Source organism: Citrus clementina, unplaced genomic scaffold (genome assembly GCF_000493195.1).
Source record: "Citrus clementina cultivar Clemenules unplaced genomic scaffold, Citrus_clementina_v1.0 scaffold_5, whole genome shotgun sequence".
NCBI classification, from domain to species: Eukaryota; Viridiplantae; Streptophyta; class Magnoliopsida; order Sapindales; family Rutaceae; genus Citrus; species Citrus x clementina.
In genome coordinates this window covers 42,091,029-42,111,584 of record NW_006262201.1, presented here as the reverse complement: position 1 = coordinate 42,111,584, position 20,556 = coordinate 42,091,029, and the positions used below count along the sequence as shown (strand labels likewise).

The 20,556-nt window shown below is 36.0% G+C and overlaps 4 protein-coding genes across 7 annotated transcripts; 2 read left to right on the top strand and 2 right to left on the bottom strand.

The window, feature by feature from the left end:
• Positions 1-474: 474 nt before the first annotated feature.
• LOC18041714 (rac-like GTP-binding protein 5) lies at positions 475-3,710 on the bottom strand. Its single transcript, XM_006435149.2, has 7 exons — positions 3,248-3,710; positions 2,967-3,054; positions 2,743-2,852; positions 2,575-2,638; positions 1,247-1,311; positions 1,077-1,142; positions 475-992 (listed from the first exon to the last, which is right to left on the bottom strand). The coding sequence occupies exons 1-7, from the start codon at positions 3,344-3,346 to the stop codon at positions 891-893; spliced, it is 594 nt and encodes a 197-aa protein (XP_006435212.1). The 5' UTR covers positions 3,347-3,710; the 3' UTR covers positions 475-890.
• Positions 3,711-6,462: 2,752 nt separating this feature from the next.
• LOC18041642 (ABC transporter B family member 13) lies at positions 6,463-11,743 on the top strand. The gene is made up of 10 exons (XM_006435147.2): positions 6,463-6,859; positions 7,364-7,418; positions 7,517-7,692; positions 7,785-7,985; positions 8,073-8,332; positions 8,406-8,722; positions 8,804-9,027; positions 9,128-9,902; positions 9,988-10,229; positions 10,321-11,743. Exons 1-10 carry the CDS (start codon positions 6,572-6,574, stop codon positions 11,542-11,544), a joined length of 3,762 nt encoding a protein of 1,253 aa, XP_006435210.1. The 5' UTR covers positions 6,463-6,571; the 3' UTR covers positions 11,545-11,743.
• Positions 11,744-15,437: 3,694 nt separating this feature from the next.
• Positions 15,438-17,719, top strand: LOC18041641 (DNA-directed RNA polymerase I subunit RPA12). 4 transcript variants are annotated; one of them, XM_024183979.1, is made up of 6 exons: positions 15,438-15,475; positions 15,680-15,856; positions 16,100-16,140; positions 17,011-17,085; positions 17,176-17,232; positions 17,326-17,715. In XM_024183979.1, the coding sequence occupies exons 2-6, from the start codon at positions 15,685-15,687 to the stop codon at positions 17,398-17,400; spliced, it is 420 nt and encodes a 139-aa protein (XP_024039747.1). In that variant the 5' UTR covers positions 15,438-15,475; positions 15,680-15,684; the 3' UTR covers positions 17,401-17,715. The 4 variants fall into 4 exon arrangements, with proteins under 4 accessions (XP_024039747.1, XP_006435209.1, XP_024039746.1 ...); XM_006435146.2 differs by having other exon boundaries at positions 15,440-15,475; positions 15,725-15,856; positions 17,326-17,711; XM_024183978.1 differs by having other exon boundaries at positions 15,442-15,475; positions 15,644-15,856.
• A 127-nt stretch (positions 17,720-17,846) lies between these two features.
• Positions 17,847-19,197, bottom strand: LOC18041640. Its single transcript, XM_006435145.2, has one exon. It carries the CDS (start codon positions 18,860-18,862, stop codon positions 18,203-18,205), a length of 660 nt encoding a protein of 219 aa, XP_006435208.1. The 5' UTR covers positions 18,863-19,197; the 3' UTR covers positions 17,847-18,202.
• Positions 19,198-20,556: the final 1,359 nt, after the last annotated feature.

The following is a 20,556-nucleotide window of genomic DNA, read 5'->3' as shown; positions in this document are numbered from 1 at the left end:
AATTTTACCCATCATAAAACACAATCTTTCGATGAATAACCTAATCTTCGAACATCTTCCAAATAATTTACTAATTGTTTACAAGTTTCTGGTTATATACCATCCATCAATTTTACTTGCAAACTAAAAAATCTTTCTAGTTTTATACAATCATCATGCATATTTAGAGTGCGTTTGAGATTGACAACTATAATTTAAAAATTATGTTGATATGATTTTTCACTTATATAATAAAAAATTTATTATATCTTTAATAATTTTATCTAAACTATTATTTAAATTTTATATTTACAACATATTACTAACTTTTATTTTTACAACACCTCAATTTTAAACACGACTTTAATTACAGATTGAAAAAATCATTAGCCGATGCACCATCGAATCCACATCTACTAAGAAATTAAAGCTTCTGTTTTACATCGTTTGGTAATAAAAAGAGTTTTGTTAATTGCAGTTAGTGTCTCAAACAAATTGGATGCGTAACAAGCTAACGACGACCTTTATCAAACACATTGATGTTACAAGACAAGAACTCAAGTAGCCACTACTGGCCGAATCTTTTGCACAAAACAAAATAAGCATCTAAATCTGATTCATACACAAGATAAAATACAACATGAAAAGCAAAAGAGGCGTACATGTTAACAAGGAATTGCTTAGTCATCAAATATGCATCAGGGCTAATAAGAAAAAAAACTGAGAAATAAACCATCTGATGATGCTTTCACATAAATCCCTAGAATGTCAGTTTGCGATTATACACCACGCTAGCTTGCTGCTTCCTTTTGAAAGGGCTCGAAATGGGATAAGATACAGCAACGGAAAGACTGCAGTTAGACTGGCAGTTCAAGTCATTTTTTCTTGTCAAGACCTAGTCTTTCCTGTGTTCACAGTATGGAGCAAGCCCTATGTGACTTCTTCTTCTTTTTCTTTTGCTTTGGAGGCTGGAGCACCACCTTTATAGCAGCATCAAAAACTGCTTTCACATTCTGCAGTTGCATCACATAACTCCCCATCAATTACAAGGGCAAGAACATGATTTAAGTGCCAAGTGACGAACAGAATATGCACACCTGTTGTGTCTTTGAACTACATTCGATGTATGCAGGAGATCCAATCAGCTTCCTCAGTTCCTCTCCCTTCAGAGAAAAAGCAATTTCAGACCAAAAAGTTGAAAAGTTTTAGGGAAGAAGAGAAAGAGTAATGCAAAATAATACAAACACACAGGATGCTTGTACTCTACCTGAGCTGTAGTAATTGGTACTGCACCTGGATGATCAATAAAGAACTGCTTATCATCCCGAAGATCTGCAAATGGCAAAGACCATATAGAATCCGAGGGCATTTTTATAGAGAAAAAGAGATTGAAAGCATTCACAATAAGAACAAACTGCAGAACAGAGGTTACAACAAAGTTATGAGATTAGGAACTTTCAATCGCTAGCATCAATCAAAGTCTAACCATGATTTAAAGTTGGCATGGCCAACGCACAATTGAAGGTAAAAATGAAAATACAGTCTGACTAATCCTTCTGGACCGAATCAATAACTGCCACTATTTAAATTCATCATCGAGATAAATAATATAAGGGAAAAAAATACAAGGAAACAGATGATATATGAAAGGAATACAGATTAGTTCATAAGAACTGAAATCAAAACTATGAGAATGGAGCTCCCCCCGGAATTGCCACAAAGGTTTGACTATCCTAAAATGAAAGATCTTCACAACCAATCATCCCCAGCCACAGAACAATCTTACAATTGGATACAAATATTTATTGAAGAAAATCAATCAAAGGAGCCAACAAAAAGCAACTGAGCAATCAATCAATCAAAACCAAGGAAAATTGTAGATGACAATAACAAACATATGCTAGCTTATTCTATGCCAGGGAGAATTCCAAAAACATCTTATCATTGATACCTTCAGAACATATAACAAAGATATTCCATACAGGACTAGCACTATCTTGTAAACACATAAAACGCCAAAACAAATAACTTCATTGATTCTCAATAAAGGCAGGATATACATCAATTCATATCTTAAAGCACATGTACACATCTGAAAGAAGGATAACGAACTAAATGACATTTTCTAATGTATCTGGATATTGCATCCCTATTCCCTGACTTGAATGAACATCAACGGGCTACTGATTTCATTTGTTTAACAGGAAATGAGGGCCCCCCATAACCTAAACAAAACATCCCTAATCACTAAACCAGTCTGTGTGGAGCAGGGAAAGGGATATTACGGTCACAGTCCTAAAAGTATCATCTACCATACCTGAATAATAATCAATCTATCTTAATTACACTTTTCATTTATAGCAACTCTCTGATCTTCAGGAACTACAAATCTTTCTTTCAAAAACATGCATTCTCCTCGCCCTTACAGTTCAAATGATCTATGGCAGTTGGCCACATGGTTACAATCCCAGAAATATTTGCCGAACATCTGGTCGCTAGGGAGTCAAACCAATCGACCTCCACAAAAACAAGACTACTAACAAATACTTAAAAATAAGAACCATAATAAAAAGTAGGGGTCACAAAAAATCTTACCTAGCTTAGTCCCAACAAGAATTATTGGAACACCAGGCGCATAGTGCCTCAGTTCTGGAATCCACTGAAACAAAACCAAGAAAACCATTCATCAGCAAACAGTATCTCCACACAATTCGTATCAAAGACATATCATGTCCAAATAAGAAGCCATGAACAATTAAAAACCTTCTTGGCGACATTTTCATAGCTGGCCTTGCTAATCAGTGAGAATGCAAGAATAAACACATCAGCTCCTCTATAACTTAACGGTCTCAATCTATTGTAATCCTCCTGACCTGTTAATATGCAAACACAATTCATCAATTCAAGCAGAACCTTTCATCACTTGAACAAATAAATGAGCAAAAATCAAAGACGAATAAATACAAAATAATGAAACATCAAATTACCAGCAGTGTCCCATAACCCTAAGTTGACCGTACTCCCATCAACAACCACATTCGCACTGAAATTGTCAAAGACAGTTGGCACATAGTCCTGTTTTCCCAACGAATAGTTACAAATTATGTAAAGAAATCTCATTATTGAAGTACTTAATAGTAATTAAGCAAAATACAAATTTCGATCATACAACCGAAACGGCATAACAATGCAACAATCAATAAGAAATTAAGAAAGGGCAAATAATAGGATTAAAGAAGAAGAAAAAAGAGAAGAAGCAGTCACTGACCGTTGGGAAAGTGTTGCTGGTGTAAGAAATAAGCATGCAAGTTTTTCCGACGGCGCCGTCACCGACAGTGACGCACTTTATGAACCTCGACGCGCTCATTTGCGCCACCAGATCTCTATTCTCTTTTTTAGTTTATTCCGACAATGCCCTTGGAAGACTGCTCAGGTTCTTTACGTGCACTTCTTGCCACAGACTTCACTCATTTCGAAGACTAAAAGAGAACAACTCAGTTCGTCAACGGGAGCTTAGGAATTGAGTGAAAAGAAGTCTTGAATTAAGGTAGCGAAGGTAATTAAACCCTAATCTGCAGAGAGACAGAGAGAGAGAGAGAGAGAGAGAGAGAGAGCAGCGGCGAAAAGCAACAATGCCAACCAAAAAAAGAAAGCGAGGGATGGCCAATGAGAGAGGAAAGAGAAGGGGAAAGAAATCGCTTTGCGGTTGAAATGTTAGCTGACCTAGCCAACCTTTTGCCAGCTATGTAACCAACAACTCCTTAACATCATTTACCGCAATATCTTCATTTTCCATACAATAATTAAAATTATTTTTTAAAACATAGAGGCAAATAAAACGGACCTTCATTATCTTTAAAAAAAAAAAAAACCCTTATTTTCACCTAAATTGACTAAATTTATTAATAAAATAACTATGATTTTATCACTTAAATTTTAAATAGTGACTTTTTAATCAAATGATAATTAAATTTGACCTACACTCAAACGAGTGGAATTTCAATAGTAGAATTTTATTTTTAACGATATATATATATTTATTAACTAAAGTAAGTAATACCCATAAGGGCACAAATTGTAACAGTTTAATTGCTTATTAATAGAATTCATGAGAAATCGTGTCTTATTTTTAATTTTTAATAGTTATTATTTCTATAACAGATAAAATAAATAAAATATTGAAAATATGTAACTAAAATTGTTTCAAGCTGTTTTATACTTTTGAAATTAAAAAGACTATTTTTGGGAAGAAAAAAGAGTGAGAGAGAGAGAGAAGTAAAAAAAAGAAAGCTCTTTGACTTGTGCGTCTGTTAATCCAATAACTTTCCGCCAAAACTACTAATAAAATAGAGCCACACAGAAAAGTAGAATGTTACGGGGTCCCACGTGAACGTGCGGGGCAGTGTCATTCCATTATTATTCGTTTTAACACTAATTTATCGGGTTTATATAGAATCTTCAGCCCTGTACCGACGTGCTTCATTGTGAATTGACGCAGATGTTTAGTTGCCTGTGCAAAATCCCGAAAAGAGGGAGAGAAAAATAAATAAAAAAACTCTCAGGCAGTTTGGAAATTAAAATTTGATTTTTAGCGTACGAAAGAATTTGTTGGGATACTTCCAGAGTGTCGATAATTTCGATTCCGTTAATTACGCTAATTAAGTACGGCATTACTTTTAATTTGGTGGGTAGCACATGGGATGGGGATGAGTTTGGTGCCAGCTCGCATGTGCTTCGGCTTATTGAGAATGGTACATACCAACTCTCCAGCAACATCATAATTTCTTAACTAAAATTGCTTGGGCTGGCCCATTTCATTTCTATATGTTGCGGGCTATTATTATTCTACAGTTGCTAATCCCCTCTTGAATAAGAACGTAGACAGTAGACACACTATACCTCCTCCCCCCTCCCCCAAAAAAAAAAGAAAGTAATGATCTCAATGTATTTTCTGATTTTTGAGTCTTTGGAATTTTGATTTTAGAGGGGCTCCTTATTTATTTTTTTTCCACAAAAAAGAAAATAGGAATCGATGTATCTCTCAAATATTAGTGGGATTAGATCAAAATTAGTGATGTAGGGTAGTTGTGTATTACAAGCGATATATTTTTTAGAGGCCATAACTTGAGTTATAGGTATCTGTTTTCGGCATATAATATACCGTTTCGAATATTTTGAGGAAACGAATTTAACCTATAATTGCTTATGTCGTTCTGCCCCGAGGTTGAGCTTAAAATTTTGCTTTTTTCCTAGTCGGTTCTTAGTTTTAAGATTTTTTTTCTTATTTTTGTTGATTTTTCTAGAATTTTTATCTTTTTTTTAGAACTTGAATTTTAGTGTTATTTGTTTTCCTTTTCTTATTTTAATTAGAAAAATTTAATTATCATATTATATTTCGAATTTGCCTATTTTGATAAATTTGTGATATTTAGACTTGTTACAAAAGGAGTTCAAAACCCTAATTTTATTCGTTCAGAATTTTTTAATAAAATTTATCATTATTCAAAAACCTCTATTTCTTCTATCAATTTACTTTCAACATTTTCACTTCGTCAATTAGTCTCAATAGATTTTTAGATTGTATTACGTATGTATGTATCTAAATTCTCATTAGATAGATAGATAGATATATAATAACAATTGGAGGAAAAAAAAAAAAAAAAAACCTTAGTTCAAGTATGAAGATGATATGTGTCAGGTTTATGGGACTACTTCTCAATCAAGCAATGTTCTTGTTCTTCGTCTTCGTTCGCTTTACTGAAAAACCAAGCAGATAAATCAACTGGCCTTTTTAATTAGTAGATGGTTAAGACTTAAGAATCCTTCCGTACGATTCAAATTTAATCATGAAACAAAGGATGATGACAATTTAAGGTAAAAAACTATTCAATACGGTCCAGTTTTTCAACATTTTAAATTTAATGCAGTGATAAAGATATTGTTACGTTTCCTTCTGTTTGCTTTTCCGTTTCAACCTCTAATAATTGTGATATCTTTTCATGTGCATGCATGAATTGAAGCTGGTATGATAAATAACTTTGAGCCACAAATGAAAGCCAATACAATTAGGTTTGAGGTCGATATCAGGCCTTCCTCTTTCTGTCACGATAAGGGTTCAACTTTCAAGTGACATGCTTAACTGCAACTAAACGGGTACCCCAAATTTTATTCCAGTAAATGATGAACATCTATCGTAACACAGCCAGCTAATTGTTAAGAGTTAGAGGGTCCACGCAACAAAATTAGAAGCAAAGTAGATGATCGACAAGTAAATGAACTAGCGAAAGCGGCTAACGCACTCGCTATTTGCTCACGTATTTGCCCTTAGCACCATACGTTAACCATCAGTTACACTTATAACTTATAGACAGTTAATTAAGCAGCCGATCGAGTTGTTGGACGGCCAACTAATTAAAACATTTACATTAATTGGAGGTCGCGGAGTTGCCTTTTCTTTACGTCCGTGGGCACTTCATCACATGATACACTGCTTGGTGCTTGCCTTTCACGTTCCTTTTTCAAGATTGATTTTAGCTATCTATTTCCTTTGTTCTGGGCGCCTGTTTTCTGACAAATTAATTTGCAGTCTCCGATGGAAGAAGTTGAGCTAGCTACGTCTGGTGGTGGTGGGGTTAATGATGATAACTTAATTCCAAAAATGAAGCAGCAAACAAATCCAAGCAAAAAGCAGAGTGGTTCATTTCTCAGTTTGTTTGCTGCTGCTGATAAAATTGACTGTGTATTGATGTTCCTTGGAAGTCTAGGGGCTTTCATCCATGGCGCTACCCTTCCTGTATTCTTCATTTTGTTTGGTCGTATGATCGATTCTTTAGGACATTTATCTTCACATCCTCATAGATTGACCTCTCGCATCTCTGAGGTAAAATATAAATAAAAAGAATGCCTCCAGTGGCTGTCATTTGGAAATCAAGCTTTAAAGTTTCCTTTCTTTGACTCTTTTCTTAGAGCTTACTGATACTGTCTGTACTAGTACTTTTGAGCATATGGCTGGTGTGTTGAACTTGTACTAACTGCTATTTCTTATTCTTCATATAATCAAGAGGAATTTTTTCAAAGAATTTCAATTTATTTGACAAGATTGGAAGTGATTTTAAAAAATTTTGTTATAATTCTCGACGTTTTAGCTGGTTTTTAGGCGTTGGTTCTGTAAATGCTGATCATGGCAATCTTTATTGTCTTCAAATGGCACTAGTACTTACTAAGACTGACCAGGCTTTCTTCTGCTTCATTCTACCAATGCCTAACTTTCATCTGAGATCTCTTTTCTCTCCGCTCCACAAAACAGCCTGTTTATTTTGTATCATAGTTTTAGGATGTTGGTATTCCAATTTTCATATGAGATCTTGTATTCATTTGTCTGCAGCATGCTCTTTACTTGGTCTACCTTGGACTTGTTGCTTTGGTATCGGCATGGATAGGTATGCTTTTTGGATTTGAAGTCTCACCTGCGCAGCGTAGTTTTCTATTTCATTTTTACCTGATTTCCTTAAATTCACAATTGAGATATTCATTTCAGGCGTTGCATTCTGGATGCAAACTGGGGAGAGACAGACAGCTCGCTTGCGGCTCAAGTATCTTCAGTCAGTTTTAAAGAAGGACATGAGTTTCTTTGACACGGAAGCCAGAGATTCTAATATCATTTTTCACATTTCAAGCGATGCAATACTAGTGCAGGATGCAATTGGTGACAAGGTACACCAGCATACAAGTAGCTATGTCTGCTAGCACGTTAGACAAAAATTTGATTAAGCTACTTAATACTATCCTTATATATCTCGATGCAGACAGGCCATGCTTTGCGCTACCTTTCTCAGTTCTTTGTTGGATTTGCCGTAGGATTCACGTCAGTATGGCAGCTGACACTGCTCACGTTGGCTGTGGTTCCATTAATAGCTGTAGCAGGGGGAGCTTATACCATAACTATGTCTACATTATCTGAGAAAGGTGAGGCTGCTTACGGCGAAGCTGGAAAGGTTGCGGAAGAGGTAATGCATTGTCCTTAATACATAAAAGCCGTCAATATCCATTAGAACACAGGAATTCATTTTGTTACCGCCACTTGCATGGATCAGATTATTTCTCAAGTGCGCGCTGTGTACGCATTTGTTGGAGAGGCGAAAGCAATAGAATCATATTCTCATTCACTTAAGGAAGCCCTTAAACAGGGGAAGAAAAGTGGCGTTGCAAAGGGTATTGGTGTTGGCCTCACCTACGGGCTATTGTTTTGTGCTTGGGCGTTGCTTCTCTGGTATGCCGGTATACTCGTCAGACATGGAGACACAAATGGAGGCAAAGCATTCACGACAATTATCAACGTCATCTTTAGTGGATTGTAAGTTTAATCTGAATAATATAATAGCTATTATGGAATCTGTAACTGGTTAATCATTTTTTACCCGATGTAGTGCTCTTGGTCAAGCTGCTCCAAACCTTGCTGCCATTGCTAAAGGCAAGGCTGCTGCTGCCAACATTATCAGTATTATTAAAGAAAATTCCCACTCCTCTGAAAGACCAGGTGATGATGGAATTACGCTGCCAAAACTGGCGGGGCAAATTGAATTTTCTGAAGTCTGTTTTGCTTATCCCTCACGACCCCATATGGTCTTCGAAAATTTGAACTTTTCGGTAGACGCTGGCAAAACTTTTGCATTTGTTGGTCCCAGTGGATCTGGCAAGAGCACAATCATATCAATGGTACAACGTTTATATGAACCCACTTCAGGTATTTGACTTTACTAAGCATTAACTGTTAATTTCTATTAACTTGAAAGAGGTCATTTGACATATTGCAAATTTTTACTAGGTAAAATACTGCTAGACGGGCATGATCTTAAGAGTCTTCAGTTAAAATGGTTGAGAGAACAGATGGGATTGGTTAGTCAAGAACCAGCATTATTTGCCACAAGTATAGCCAACAATATTCTTCTTGGTAAAGAAGATGCAAGCATGGATCGGGTAATAGAAGCTGCCAAAGCTGCTAATGCACATTCTTTTGTTGAAGGATTACCTGATGGTTACCAAACTCAGGTGGGTCATTTTCCAAACCGCTTCTAATATATAGGAAGCTGTTATTTCTATTACTGGATGCTATTATTTTGACTGATAGTTGATGGTTTGTTGGATTTAGGTTGGAGAAGGAGGAACTCAGCTTTCTGGAGGACAGAAACAGAGAATTGCTATTGCAAGAGCAGTGCTGAGAAACCCAAAAATATTGCTTTTAGATGAGGCCACCAGCGCTCTTGATGCGGAATCAGAACTCATTGTTCAGCGGGCTCTCGAAAAAATTATGTCAAATCGGACTACAATAGTTGTTGCCCACCGCTTATCTACTGTGCGAGATGTGGACACAATTATGGTCTTAAAGAATGGTCAAGTTGTTGAAAGTGGAACTCACGTGGACTTAATATCCAAGGGAGGCGAATACGCGGCACTCGTGAACTTGCAATCATCAGAACATCTTTCAAATCCAAGCTCAATATGTTACTCTGGTTCTTCCAGGCATTCTAGCTTCCGAGACTTTCCCAGCAGTCGTCGCTATGATGTCGAGTTTGAGTCAAGTAAAAGAAGAGAACTGCAGTCAAGTGATCAGAGCTTTGCTCCTAGCCCATCAATTTGGGAATTACTCAAGTTAAATGCAGCAGAGTGGCCATATGCTGTGCTTGGATCAGTTGGTGCAATTCTGGCTGGCATGGAAGCTCCTCTTTTTGCCCTTGGAATCACTCATATCTTGACTGCATTTTACTCTCCTCACGATTCTCAAATCAAACGAGTGGTTGATCAGGTAGCTCTTATTTTTGTTGGACTGGCGGTTGTTACCATACCCGTGTATCTGTTGCAACACTACTTTTATACATTGATGGGAGAGCATTTGACTGCTCGAGTTCGCTTATCAATGTTCTCAGGTTCATTCATCTTCTCTTTTCAATTTTATATACTCAATGCATTTACAGATTAAACTGAAATCTTTTTTTCTTTTATTAACTGCAGCAATACTTTCCAATGAGATTGGCTGGTTTGATTTGGATGAGAACAATACAGGATTATTGATATCAACTTTAGCTGCAGATGCAACCTTAGTACGAAGTGCTCTGGCTGACCGCCTCTCAATAATTGTGCAGAATGTCGCTCTCACAGTGACTGCATTTGTCATAGCCTTTATACTAAGTTGGCGCTTGGCAGCTGTTGTCGCTGCCTCCTTGCCCCTGCTCATTGGAGCTTTCGTGGCTGAGGTAAGTAACAGAAATCATCAAGTAATCATTTCAATCATCTTTTCCGCCTGCAACTACAAATTTATGTTTTCTTATGTTTTTTTTTTCCCAGCAACTTTTTCTTAAAGGCTTTGGAGGAGATTACAACAGAGCCTACTCTAGAGCAACTTCTGTAGCACGTGAAGCAATTGCTAATATACGAACAGTTGCTGCATATGGCATTGAAAAACGAATTTCGATCCAGTTTGCCTCAGAACTAAGCCAACCCAACAAGCAAGCACTTTTGCGAGGCCACATATCAGGATTCGGCTATGGTGTGTCACAGTTGCTGTCTCTGTGTTCCTACGCACTTGGCCTTTGGTATGCATCAGTTCTTATCAAGCAAAAAGGCTCCAACTTTGGCGACATAATGAAATCCTTCATGGTTTTGATAATCACAGCACTGGCAGTAGCTGAGACACTTGCCCTTGCACCAGACATTGTGAAGGGGTCACAAGCACTTGGGCCAGTTTTTGGCATTCTCTACAGAAAGACCGCCATACAACCTGATGATCCTGCATCAAAAGAGGTAACTGAAATCAAGGGAAACATAGAGCTCAGAAATGTGAGTTTCAAGTACCCTGTGAGGCCTGACATCACAATATTTGAAAACTTAAATCTCAAAGTTTCAGCTGGCAGGAGTCTTGCAGTAGTAGGCCAAAGTGGGTCTGGGAAGAGTACAGTGATTTCCCTTGTCATGAGATTTTATGACCCCATTTCAGGAACAGTTCTGATAGATGGATATGATATCAGAACTTTGAACTTAAGATCTCTGAGGAGAAAAATCGGATTAGTTCAGCAAGAGCCAGCATTGTTTTCGACAACTATTTATGAAAACATCAAGTACGGAAATGAGGACGCATCAGAAATTGAATTAATGAAAGCAACCAAAGCTGCAAATGCTCATGGGTTCATCAGTAGAATGCCCGAAGGGTATCAAAGCCATGTTGGTGACAGAGGGGTGCAATTATCAGGAGGTCAAAAGCAAAGGGTGGCAATTGCTAGAGCAATACTGAAAAACCCATCCATTCTTCTATTAGATGAAGCCACAAGCGCATTAGACACTGCGTCTGAGAATTTGATTCAAGAGGCTCTTGATAAGCTCATGGAAGGGCGAACAACAATAATGGTAGCACATAGATTGTCTACCATTCGCAATGCAGATAAAATTGCAGTGCTGCAACAGGGGAAAGTTGCTGAAATTGGAAGCCATGAACAGCTTCTCAGAAAAGAGAATGGTATTTACAAGCAATTAATCAGACTCCAGCAAGATAAGAACCCAGAAGCTATGGAGTAATTGCGTTATATAAACTGGACCAAGACGGTTGAGTAATAACAAGGACTTATAGCTAAACATAATTTGCTGCCTATAACAAATGTAAGCACGCAAGTGTTTATTTTTTAGTATATTAATCTCTAAATGTGGAATTGTATACAAAATATGTGCCTAATTTGGCAATTATCATCAATCGATTCTAGTAATTGAGAAAAGCTTATATTATTTTGTGTAAACCTTATATTAATAGTGTTCAATAAATTTACCAAAATTATAGTACTTTCCAAATTATCAAAACGACATGTATATTAGGTTATTTGATAATATTGTCATTTCAAGCTGATTGCGAGTTAAAATTTACGGTGAATTATAAGGACATAAAATTGTCATTGTTCAAAAATTTTACATTTAGATTGGATATTAGTAAAGTATGTTGTGCTTTAAGACCTATTATTTGAACACAATAATAGAGAATGAATGTTTATATGAAAACTACCTTCACTCAATTATACAATATAATTAAGGAAGGAAATACTCTTACTTTACGCTTGTGGGGTTTTGAATATTAGTGAGAGTTAAAATTTAGGTAGAGTTCCATAAGAATTTATGTAAATTGGTCACAATAATAGTATGATTTATAAATATTAGTTATAATCTCATGTAATAAAAAAAAATTACATGACTTTAAAAAAAAAGATTATGATCTTTAAATACTTGAATTACACAGTAACTTTGAAAAAATATAAACATTTGATGGAGTTTTAACAAGTGACATTGATATTTCAGAATAATATTGTTGTCATGACCTAGATAGATTTGAAAGAGCAGGGGCAATATCAAGAAAAGGCAATAAAAACAAAAACTCCGATTCTTTCCAATGCCTTTTGATAAATTGTACAATTTATTAAAGTGAGCTTTGACTTGGGACATATTACTTGATAAATTTGTTGAAGAGATATTTAGAATTTATCCTTTAATAATTTAATCTTCGAATAATTAAATTTAATTCCAATATTATTTATAAAATATTATCCTATTTAATTTTAATTAACACGACCCATTTCGTTAATTAATCTCGCTTTGATGGCATACAAAATTTGAGTTAAGTCTATTAATGTAAAAGTTTAGTTCCTTATAACCTTGTGACATTATCTTTATTACTTGAAACAATAAACGAACATGCTTAGAAAATTTGATGTCTTTTACTAACATATGACTTAGAATAAATAACGTGTGAAATTATTCTTTATTACTTGAAACAATAAACGAACGTACTAAGAAAAATTGATGTCTTTTACTAACTTATGACTTTAAAAAAAAATGTGATAGACATACTACAAGAGTTATGATTTCAACAAAAGCATAATTACTCGGGAAAAATGCTGTCTTCGACAACCAACAACTTGGAACAAAAGCATACATACGAGCTACGAAAGTGGTGACTTCAATCGAATAAACTGGTGAGTTATAAAAAATGCCTGAACACGTGTGAACTGATTTATGGTTGAATGTCAAATCTTAAGGGAAGCATAATTGCAACGGTTCCAATTCCATCGCGCTACAGGTGACTCATTTACGGTGGACATTTGGTATAAAATTGATTGGAAAATGAAAAGACGGAGCAACAATAAATCATCAAATTCTGCTGCCTCGGGTGGTCCTTAAGCTTGGCTATCATAATTAACGAATTCAATAGTATGCAAATTCAGATTCAGTAGTACAGGAGGTTTGCCAATTATAACGCAGCTCATTAATTGTCATCGGGTCCACGCATGACGCAACTGCATGCTTAAGAAGGAAGAACACGATACACTACGAGCTATTTACATACAATGCTAATTTTTTTACGCAGGTTCTCTTAACGCCGTACGTATATTGGCAAGTTGTCGGGTTTCCATTTGGGAAAATTCTACACTCTTCAAGTACTTAAAATTATATAGAATAATAAGAACAGCAAAAATATAAAATAAAACGGAAGATTATTAAAGGAAACAAATCAGCCTTAATCAAAGATCAGGATTTTGATGTTAGAGATTTGAGTTGGTATTCCAAGATATCAATATTCCACATTGCTTAGAGAAGAGAGCTCAAGTTGATTTATTTATGGAAATCCAATATGGTGGGGTGACAAACCCATTAAAAGAAGGCTCGTGTGCACGAAACTAAATTCAAGAGAGGAGCTCGTTTTATAAATATTTTCTTCATCGTTGTTTTCATTCTACTGTTCAAATTATCGTATTGGATTGACCTTTGTCTATCATTCTTACACCGAGATATCAAATCTGAAAGCGTGAAATTTAATCTTAAGGAGAGTGTTGTTTAACTTTTTTTTTTTTTTTTAAATTTCCACTCAAATTCCCAACATTAGGCGCGCAGAAAGTATTATCCTAGAATTAGAGTTCTGTAATCCACTTAAGTGAGTTGTGTAAAACATCATTTGTTAGTGTACTAATAAAGTTTTATGCGTACTAAATTGACTACGCTAGTAAGAGAACAAAATTTTTTTCTTAATTTTACTGAGATCCTGCTGCAACTGTAATTTGTCCCATATGAAGTTTCCATCCATATACTCCCATTCAATCTCCTCCATAAACTTCTAAACCTCCGATGTCTCAATTGACTAAAACACAACATAAGATAATATTAAGTTAAAGGGACTGATTTTTACCTTCACAATCTAGCTCTTCCTTCTCTCTTTCGGTATCCAGTGGCAAAGAGTAAAAGTGTACTTGCAAGGACCCTCCAATGCTCAACGAAAGTTGTCTAGAATAATAATGTAAGAATAGTAAACTATAAAATAGTGGATTCTAGTATTTCTAGACAAAAATCAAAATTTCAGCATAAAAGTCCAAAACAGTGGCAGCATGCCTCTATTTATTTATAAACCCAGATCCCAACTCTTGAGGTAGATTTGTCCCAATTGGTTCAGAGTAGTGTTAGGTGTAGAGAAAGATGAGAGAAATTTGTCTTCTCTCTCTCTACTCACCCACTCTCTTTCTTCCATTTTCTTCTTTATTTCTCTCATCTTTCTTTACACCAAATATTTTCCATTGGTTCACCACGTGTCCCTTATAAACTAGGATATGTGGCATTACATTTAAAGTACAAACACACACTAACTATGCTATACTTACATTTTAACCTTAATGAAAATTACCACAAAATACAAATACATATTAACTTAAACTCACACATAATTTCTTCATAATTAAACACTTTTAGTTAAAAACTTTTACACCCAATACACGGATCATAATAATAATAATAACAAAAAGAGTCTTGTTAGGAACGCGAGACCCCTGTTTTGATTACTAGTTTTCTCTTTATTTTGAAAAAATAAAAATAAAACAAATATTGTGGTGGACTGGTGGGAAGTGATCTAACTGTCGAAGGTGATGCCAAGGATGCGGAGGAGACGGCGGAGATGTAATAACAGGTGTTGCCGGCGATGGTGTTTGGAAAGGTGGAGATTATGATGGATGGTGATGGGGAGAGAAGGGTCATGGGCATTGGGCAAGCATTAATTTGCCTAATTCAACCATTTTCACCAAGTGACCAGAGAACAATTGTATCTTAATTTTATCCTCCACAGCCGTGGTTTAACTGTGTTGCATCTAATCGAAGTTATGATTTATCAAACAACAATTTCAGCTCAAATACTTATAATTGCCACCACCTACTCCATTGTCTTAATGATTCTCTGTCTTAATTGATCGTTGTTGGGCTATTAGATTTAGGAAAACTGTTTAATTATATAAATAGGGTGTCTTTAAGGATTGGGGTGTTACAAGTACTTTTGAGGGGTGGCGAAAGTTTAACTCCACATCGATCCACTCTGAGGCCCAAACCCGAACCTGCTCCGGATTTATCATTAGTTCTTAGGGTTTATAAAGAAGTATTTCTTCCAATTCTGTAGCAAACATTTCAATCTCTCCCTAACCCGCGAATCAAGGTATGCCTTCAAAACCCTGCTTATTGGAATGCAAAAAAAATTAAAACCGAAAAAATAAATCTGCAGCTTATTGTTATTTTCGATTATGTAGTATATAGGTGTCCTCTTTTTTTTTTTTTCAATTTTTTTTCGGCTTTACTGATTTCGTTTGTTAACTTGTAACTCAAGTGAGTCAATGAACTACATAATCGATTTGTTTACTAGTTTCTATGGTGTATTCCTCTAAAACTACCTTATTCAACCAAGCAGTCATCGAAAGCACATCCATGGCAGATCCTCTAGGACGAGATTTCCTGTTCTGCAAGTTCTGTGGGACAATGCTTCGTATGGAATCAAATCACGTCGTATGCTCCTCATGCAAATTTAAGAAAAATGTCCAAGGTATAGCCATCGAACCTCTCAGTACTCCAAATGAGCCTGCATGTTAATGTATTTGCTGGATTGAGAATTTTGTTGTGTGAAAACAATTGGTTCATGCGCCATGTCTATAATGCGTTCGTCCCTGAATACTACACGCGGCAGATTTGATGTTGGGAGTAATGATGATTGATGAATGAAACCATTTTTTACTTTTCATTGCTGAGTGATGGCTTACTTTTCTGTGCTGACTACCACTTTGTGCAGATGTTGCTGACAGAGAAATAAGTTACGCGGTTACTGCCGAAGTATGCCTTCAACTAAATTACTGATACTTACTTTCACTTGACTGGTTTTGTCTTTTTAAAATGGTTTCTTAATGTATTGTAGGAACTATAAAAGATTATGACCTTGTATACCACAGTTCTGCTAAAATTAAAGTAGTCTTTCATTTAATGAGAGATAGTAGTTTTACAAACTTTCTGTGGCTCTGGCATTCAATTGTTGGTTTGGTTGTGATCGTTCTTTTAAATTGGATGTTCATGTGCAAATGGATTGAAATAGTTTAGAAGTCAGGTTTGTGGATGAATTACAATGTTAAGAGAATTATAAAATGGGAAAATAGTAAGGCTACTGGAAAAGCAATTGTTTCAAATGGAATGGGACTATGCGCTACCTTAGGTTCTTTGGGATGCATCTAGTTTTTATCTAATTCATATTGCTTTGAGCAAAATTATGTTTGTGGTGGCATCACTTAATTTAGCCCATGTGCATGTGCTTTCTATTTTTCTCTTAAAAATCAGAATTTATGTTGGTTAGGCTCCATGATTGTAAAAATATTAGTCTGCTATACTTACTATAAGACATGTTATCTGTCGATTATTTGGGCTGGTGATATTGGAGTTGGCCGTCAGTCCATTAGGGAAATTCCATTCCATCTGTGGGTTTTCTTCTGCTTGGATCAATTTATGGTATCTGCTTTATATGTAATGTAGTAGTTTCCTAAACGGTAACCTTAATTAAACTGATTTTGTTGCATGTTTGATGTCAGTGTTGGCAATGTATGTGGAAATTAGTTTATCTTATGTTTTGCCTTCAAACTGTGTATCTTCTCCCTCATCTTTTGTGCCATTCCCACTATGATCCAATTTCTGATGTGTGCCCTTGTTGTATTGTAGGAAATAAAAAGAGAGTTGGGCATATCTTTATTTGAACAGCCTCAAGGGGATAAAGGGGAGACACAGTTGTCCAAGGTAGCTGCATTTTGGAAACACTGATGTATCGTATTTGTTAATCTTCTTTTTTTCTTTTTTTTCTCTCTAATAATGATCTTGTTTTGGCAGGTAAAAAGGGCGTGTGAAAAATGCCAAAATCCAGAGATGTATTATTCAACCAGACAAGTATTTCCTTATGCTAATGCTTCTTCTTACTTTCCCTTCAAAATTGATTGTCATTGAACGTAGTCTCACTCTTCCTTTTCGATCTAAATACAGACAAGATCAGCCGATGAAGGGCAGACTACTTACTATATTTGCCCCCGTTGTGGTCACCGATGTCAAGAGAGTTGAGTGTATCTAAATATTCTGGTTCTAGGATGAAGGTTTATGCTGGAAAAGGCTTAACTGGGACACATTTATTGGCTTCAATTGATTGTCTGAATATTCCACCATCATGGAAAAGGCCCCCGATTGGGTTCACTGGATTGTCTGTATATTCAACCATGTACTTGCATTTTTTATTTTTTATTTTATTTTCCAACCAGAAAAATGCTGTCACAGTTGCTTCAGACCATACAGAGAAATTTTTGTGAAGATCTAAACCCACCGTTAACTGGATTGTCTGAATATTCAACCATGTACTTGCAATTTTTTTCCCCCAACTAGAACGAAAGCTCTCACCGTGGCTTCAGACCATACAGAGAAATTTTTATGAAGATATAAATGATATTATTGCAGAAACGAAATAAATCCAAAGCTTATGTTTGTGCACCCCAGCTTTAAAAAAATCGAAGGGGTCACAGACCTCCCAAGTTACCAAGAGGAAAAAACAGAAAATGGGGGAAAAAGAAAGGAAAAAGTGACAAAGACAATGGCCGAGATACACGATCGGCCAGGCCTTTATTTACAAATTACAAACAAACTTCACCGGAGGCGTAACAGTCGCCGGAGATTGTCCGTAGCCCCAGCATCAACCCCAGCAGCCTCAGCGTTGCAACTGATCAGCTTTGGTCTAAGAGCGAACTTGACAAAGACAAGTTACCAAGAGGAAAAAACAGAAAATGGCGGAAAAAGAAAGAAAGGAAAAAGTGACAAAGACAATGGCCGAGATACACGATCGGCCGGGCCTTTATTTACAAATTACAAACAAACTTCACCGGAGGCGTAACAGTCGCCGGAGATTGTCCGTAGCCCCAGCATCAACCCCAGCAGCCTCAGCGTTGCAACTGATCAGCTTTGGTCTAAGAGCGAACTTGGGCAAAGGCAAGCTACTTGGAGGAGGAGAGACAGTAAACAGAGACCCTGAAAACTTTTCCAAATCCTTGACGGCAACAATACCTGCAGACAGAACCTTAGAGACATCTTTTGGAAGATCATTTGGGTCTGGTCCTGAAGGGTTGACTGAGGTTACAATAAAAGACTCTGAAATTGTCTTTTCGATTGGTTTTAAAAGTTCAATCTTTGATTCATCTTCTCTTTTGTTGGGTCGTTTTGAATTTGATTTCTTCGGCGTCAGAGATTGGTCTCTGGTTCTGTTGGATTTTCTGTTAATTGGATACCGGCTTCGTGACGGGAGAGGGTTGTGAATTGGCAGAGGAAGCAGAGGTGGTGGCTGTTGCTGTTGCTGATGATAGTTATCAAGTGAAAGTGGAGGATATGAATATGTGGTTAAAGGAGGAGCTAACAAAATGCCTCTATGCATATTTTCCCCGCGTTTTGAAACGAAACCACGAGTGTTTTTCTGTTGATTTTTCATCTGCTCATACGGAGAAAATGCTTGATCAGCTGATAATTGTCTCAGAATAGTCTCCATACCAAGAAAGAGTAGATTTTGAACAGATTCCTGAAACTTACAAATAGGACAAGCAGGCTATGATCTTGAAGAAAAATAATACGATCAATCGCCGGAAACTTAGCTATGCAAAAAAAAGAAAAGAAAAAAAATTCACAGAATTTTCTTGACTGAAGACGGCAATCAATGTTTACTATACAAATTAAGTTGATATAACAAAAGAAATAGGAATGATCCTCTCAGAAAATAGTAAAATTTTGATCCAGAATGGATCTAAAGTACCCTGTTAAGGGGATTTGTATTGCAACGTATAATAATGTAACTATACCCAGCTTAGATGAATCTTCATTTTACCCAACTCAATGGCCCATTTTATAGAACAGAAAGCTCCAACGGCTACTTTTATTTTACAATTTGTTTTATTTTTCATATTCTTAATTAATTAAAATGTCTCAATTACCCCAAATTTACCGACAACCGTTGCGGTCGGCAACCCCAAAGTTCCAAGACCGGGGACACTGCAGCCGCCGATGCGATCTTGGCCATTGGATTAACTATTTTCTTTTAGCCGTTGGGTTGATTTTGGCCGTTGATCTCTTCCCTCGATTTCCTCGGAGTTTACTGAAGAAATCCCAGCCATACACGATATCAACATTGTGGGCCCACACTTTTTAAAGCATTGTTGTTGTCTTGATGACCTCATGTGCAAGGAATAAGTGAGGGCAACACAAAAGTTTGTTAAAGATGTTGGCATGATAAAGAAACGAAGTTGTCCCACGTATACGTGGCAATATATCAGCCATTCTTGACTTTCCCTGTTGAGATATTATTGGGCATGATTAGTTAGTGGGTCAATCGTATGTAAGGATTGATCGTGGCCACATTTTTTAAGAAATTTCGATAGAGATTTAAGATTATTTCTACAAAGCACTGAGTACTGACTATAGCCACCAACTCATTTGAGGTGAATTTGACATTGAGATATTATAGTTTTAAGTTACAATATCTGTGATGTAATGGTTGTTGAGTGTTTTATAAATCATTAGTTATCTAATAAAAGTTTATGATATCTAAAGATATATTTATCAAATGATATTTGTAACATTTTATTCAAATAATATTAAATTTATTTAAAAATAATTGGACCAACTTTCAAAATCCAACTAGTCTGTTTAGACAGATGATTCAACAAGACTTTAATTTATTTAATTAACACGTTCTTCTCCTATCTTATTTAGAGGCTTTTTAAAAAAAAAAATTAAAATTGATAATTTGTCCGTTCCCTCATCTATCATGATTTCTCTTGGACTTAATTATTTCTATAAAAGTTCTTTTTTAGGAATTTGGTTATTTCATTAGAACATCTACAGAAATAACCAAATTTCTCTTGTAAGTATTTAATGTTGATCATCATAATGTAAGAATTTATCGGTGATCGAAAGATATTTCAATATGCAAATCTGACGACTGTGTGCGTTTCATTAGTAGGTTTGAGTTGCGTCCAGTTGCAAGAAACTATGTGTTGATGATGATGACTTGTGAAATACGACTCGTGACATTAATTTTCAAATTGAAGACAAAAGAGATCGATTTTGGCCTGGACTCTGGAGCACCGAAAGTGAGTCTTGTTTTCTTGGAGTAAAAATTGAAGTTTGAGCTTTTATGATCTATTAACCGATTACATAAATTCACGTGAACCGTACTAAACCCACAAA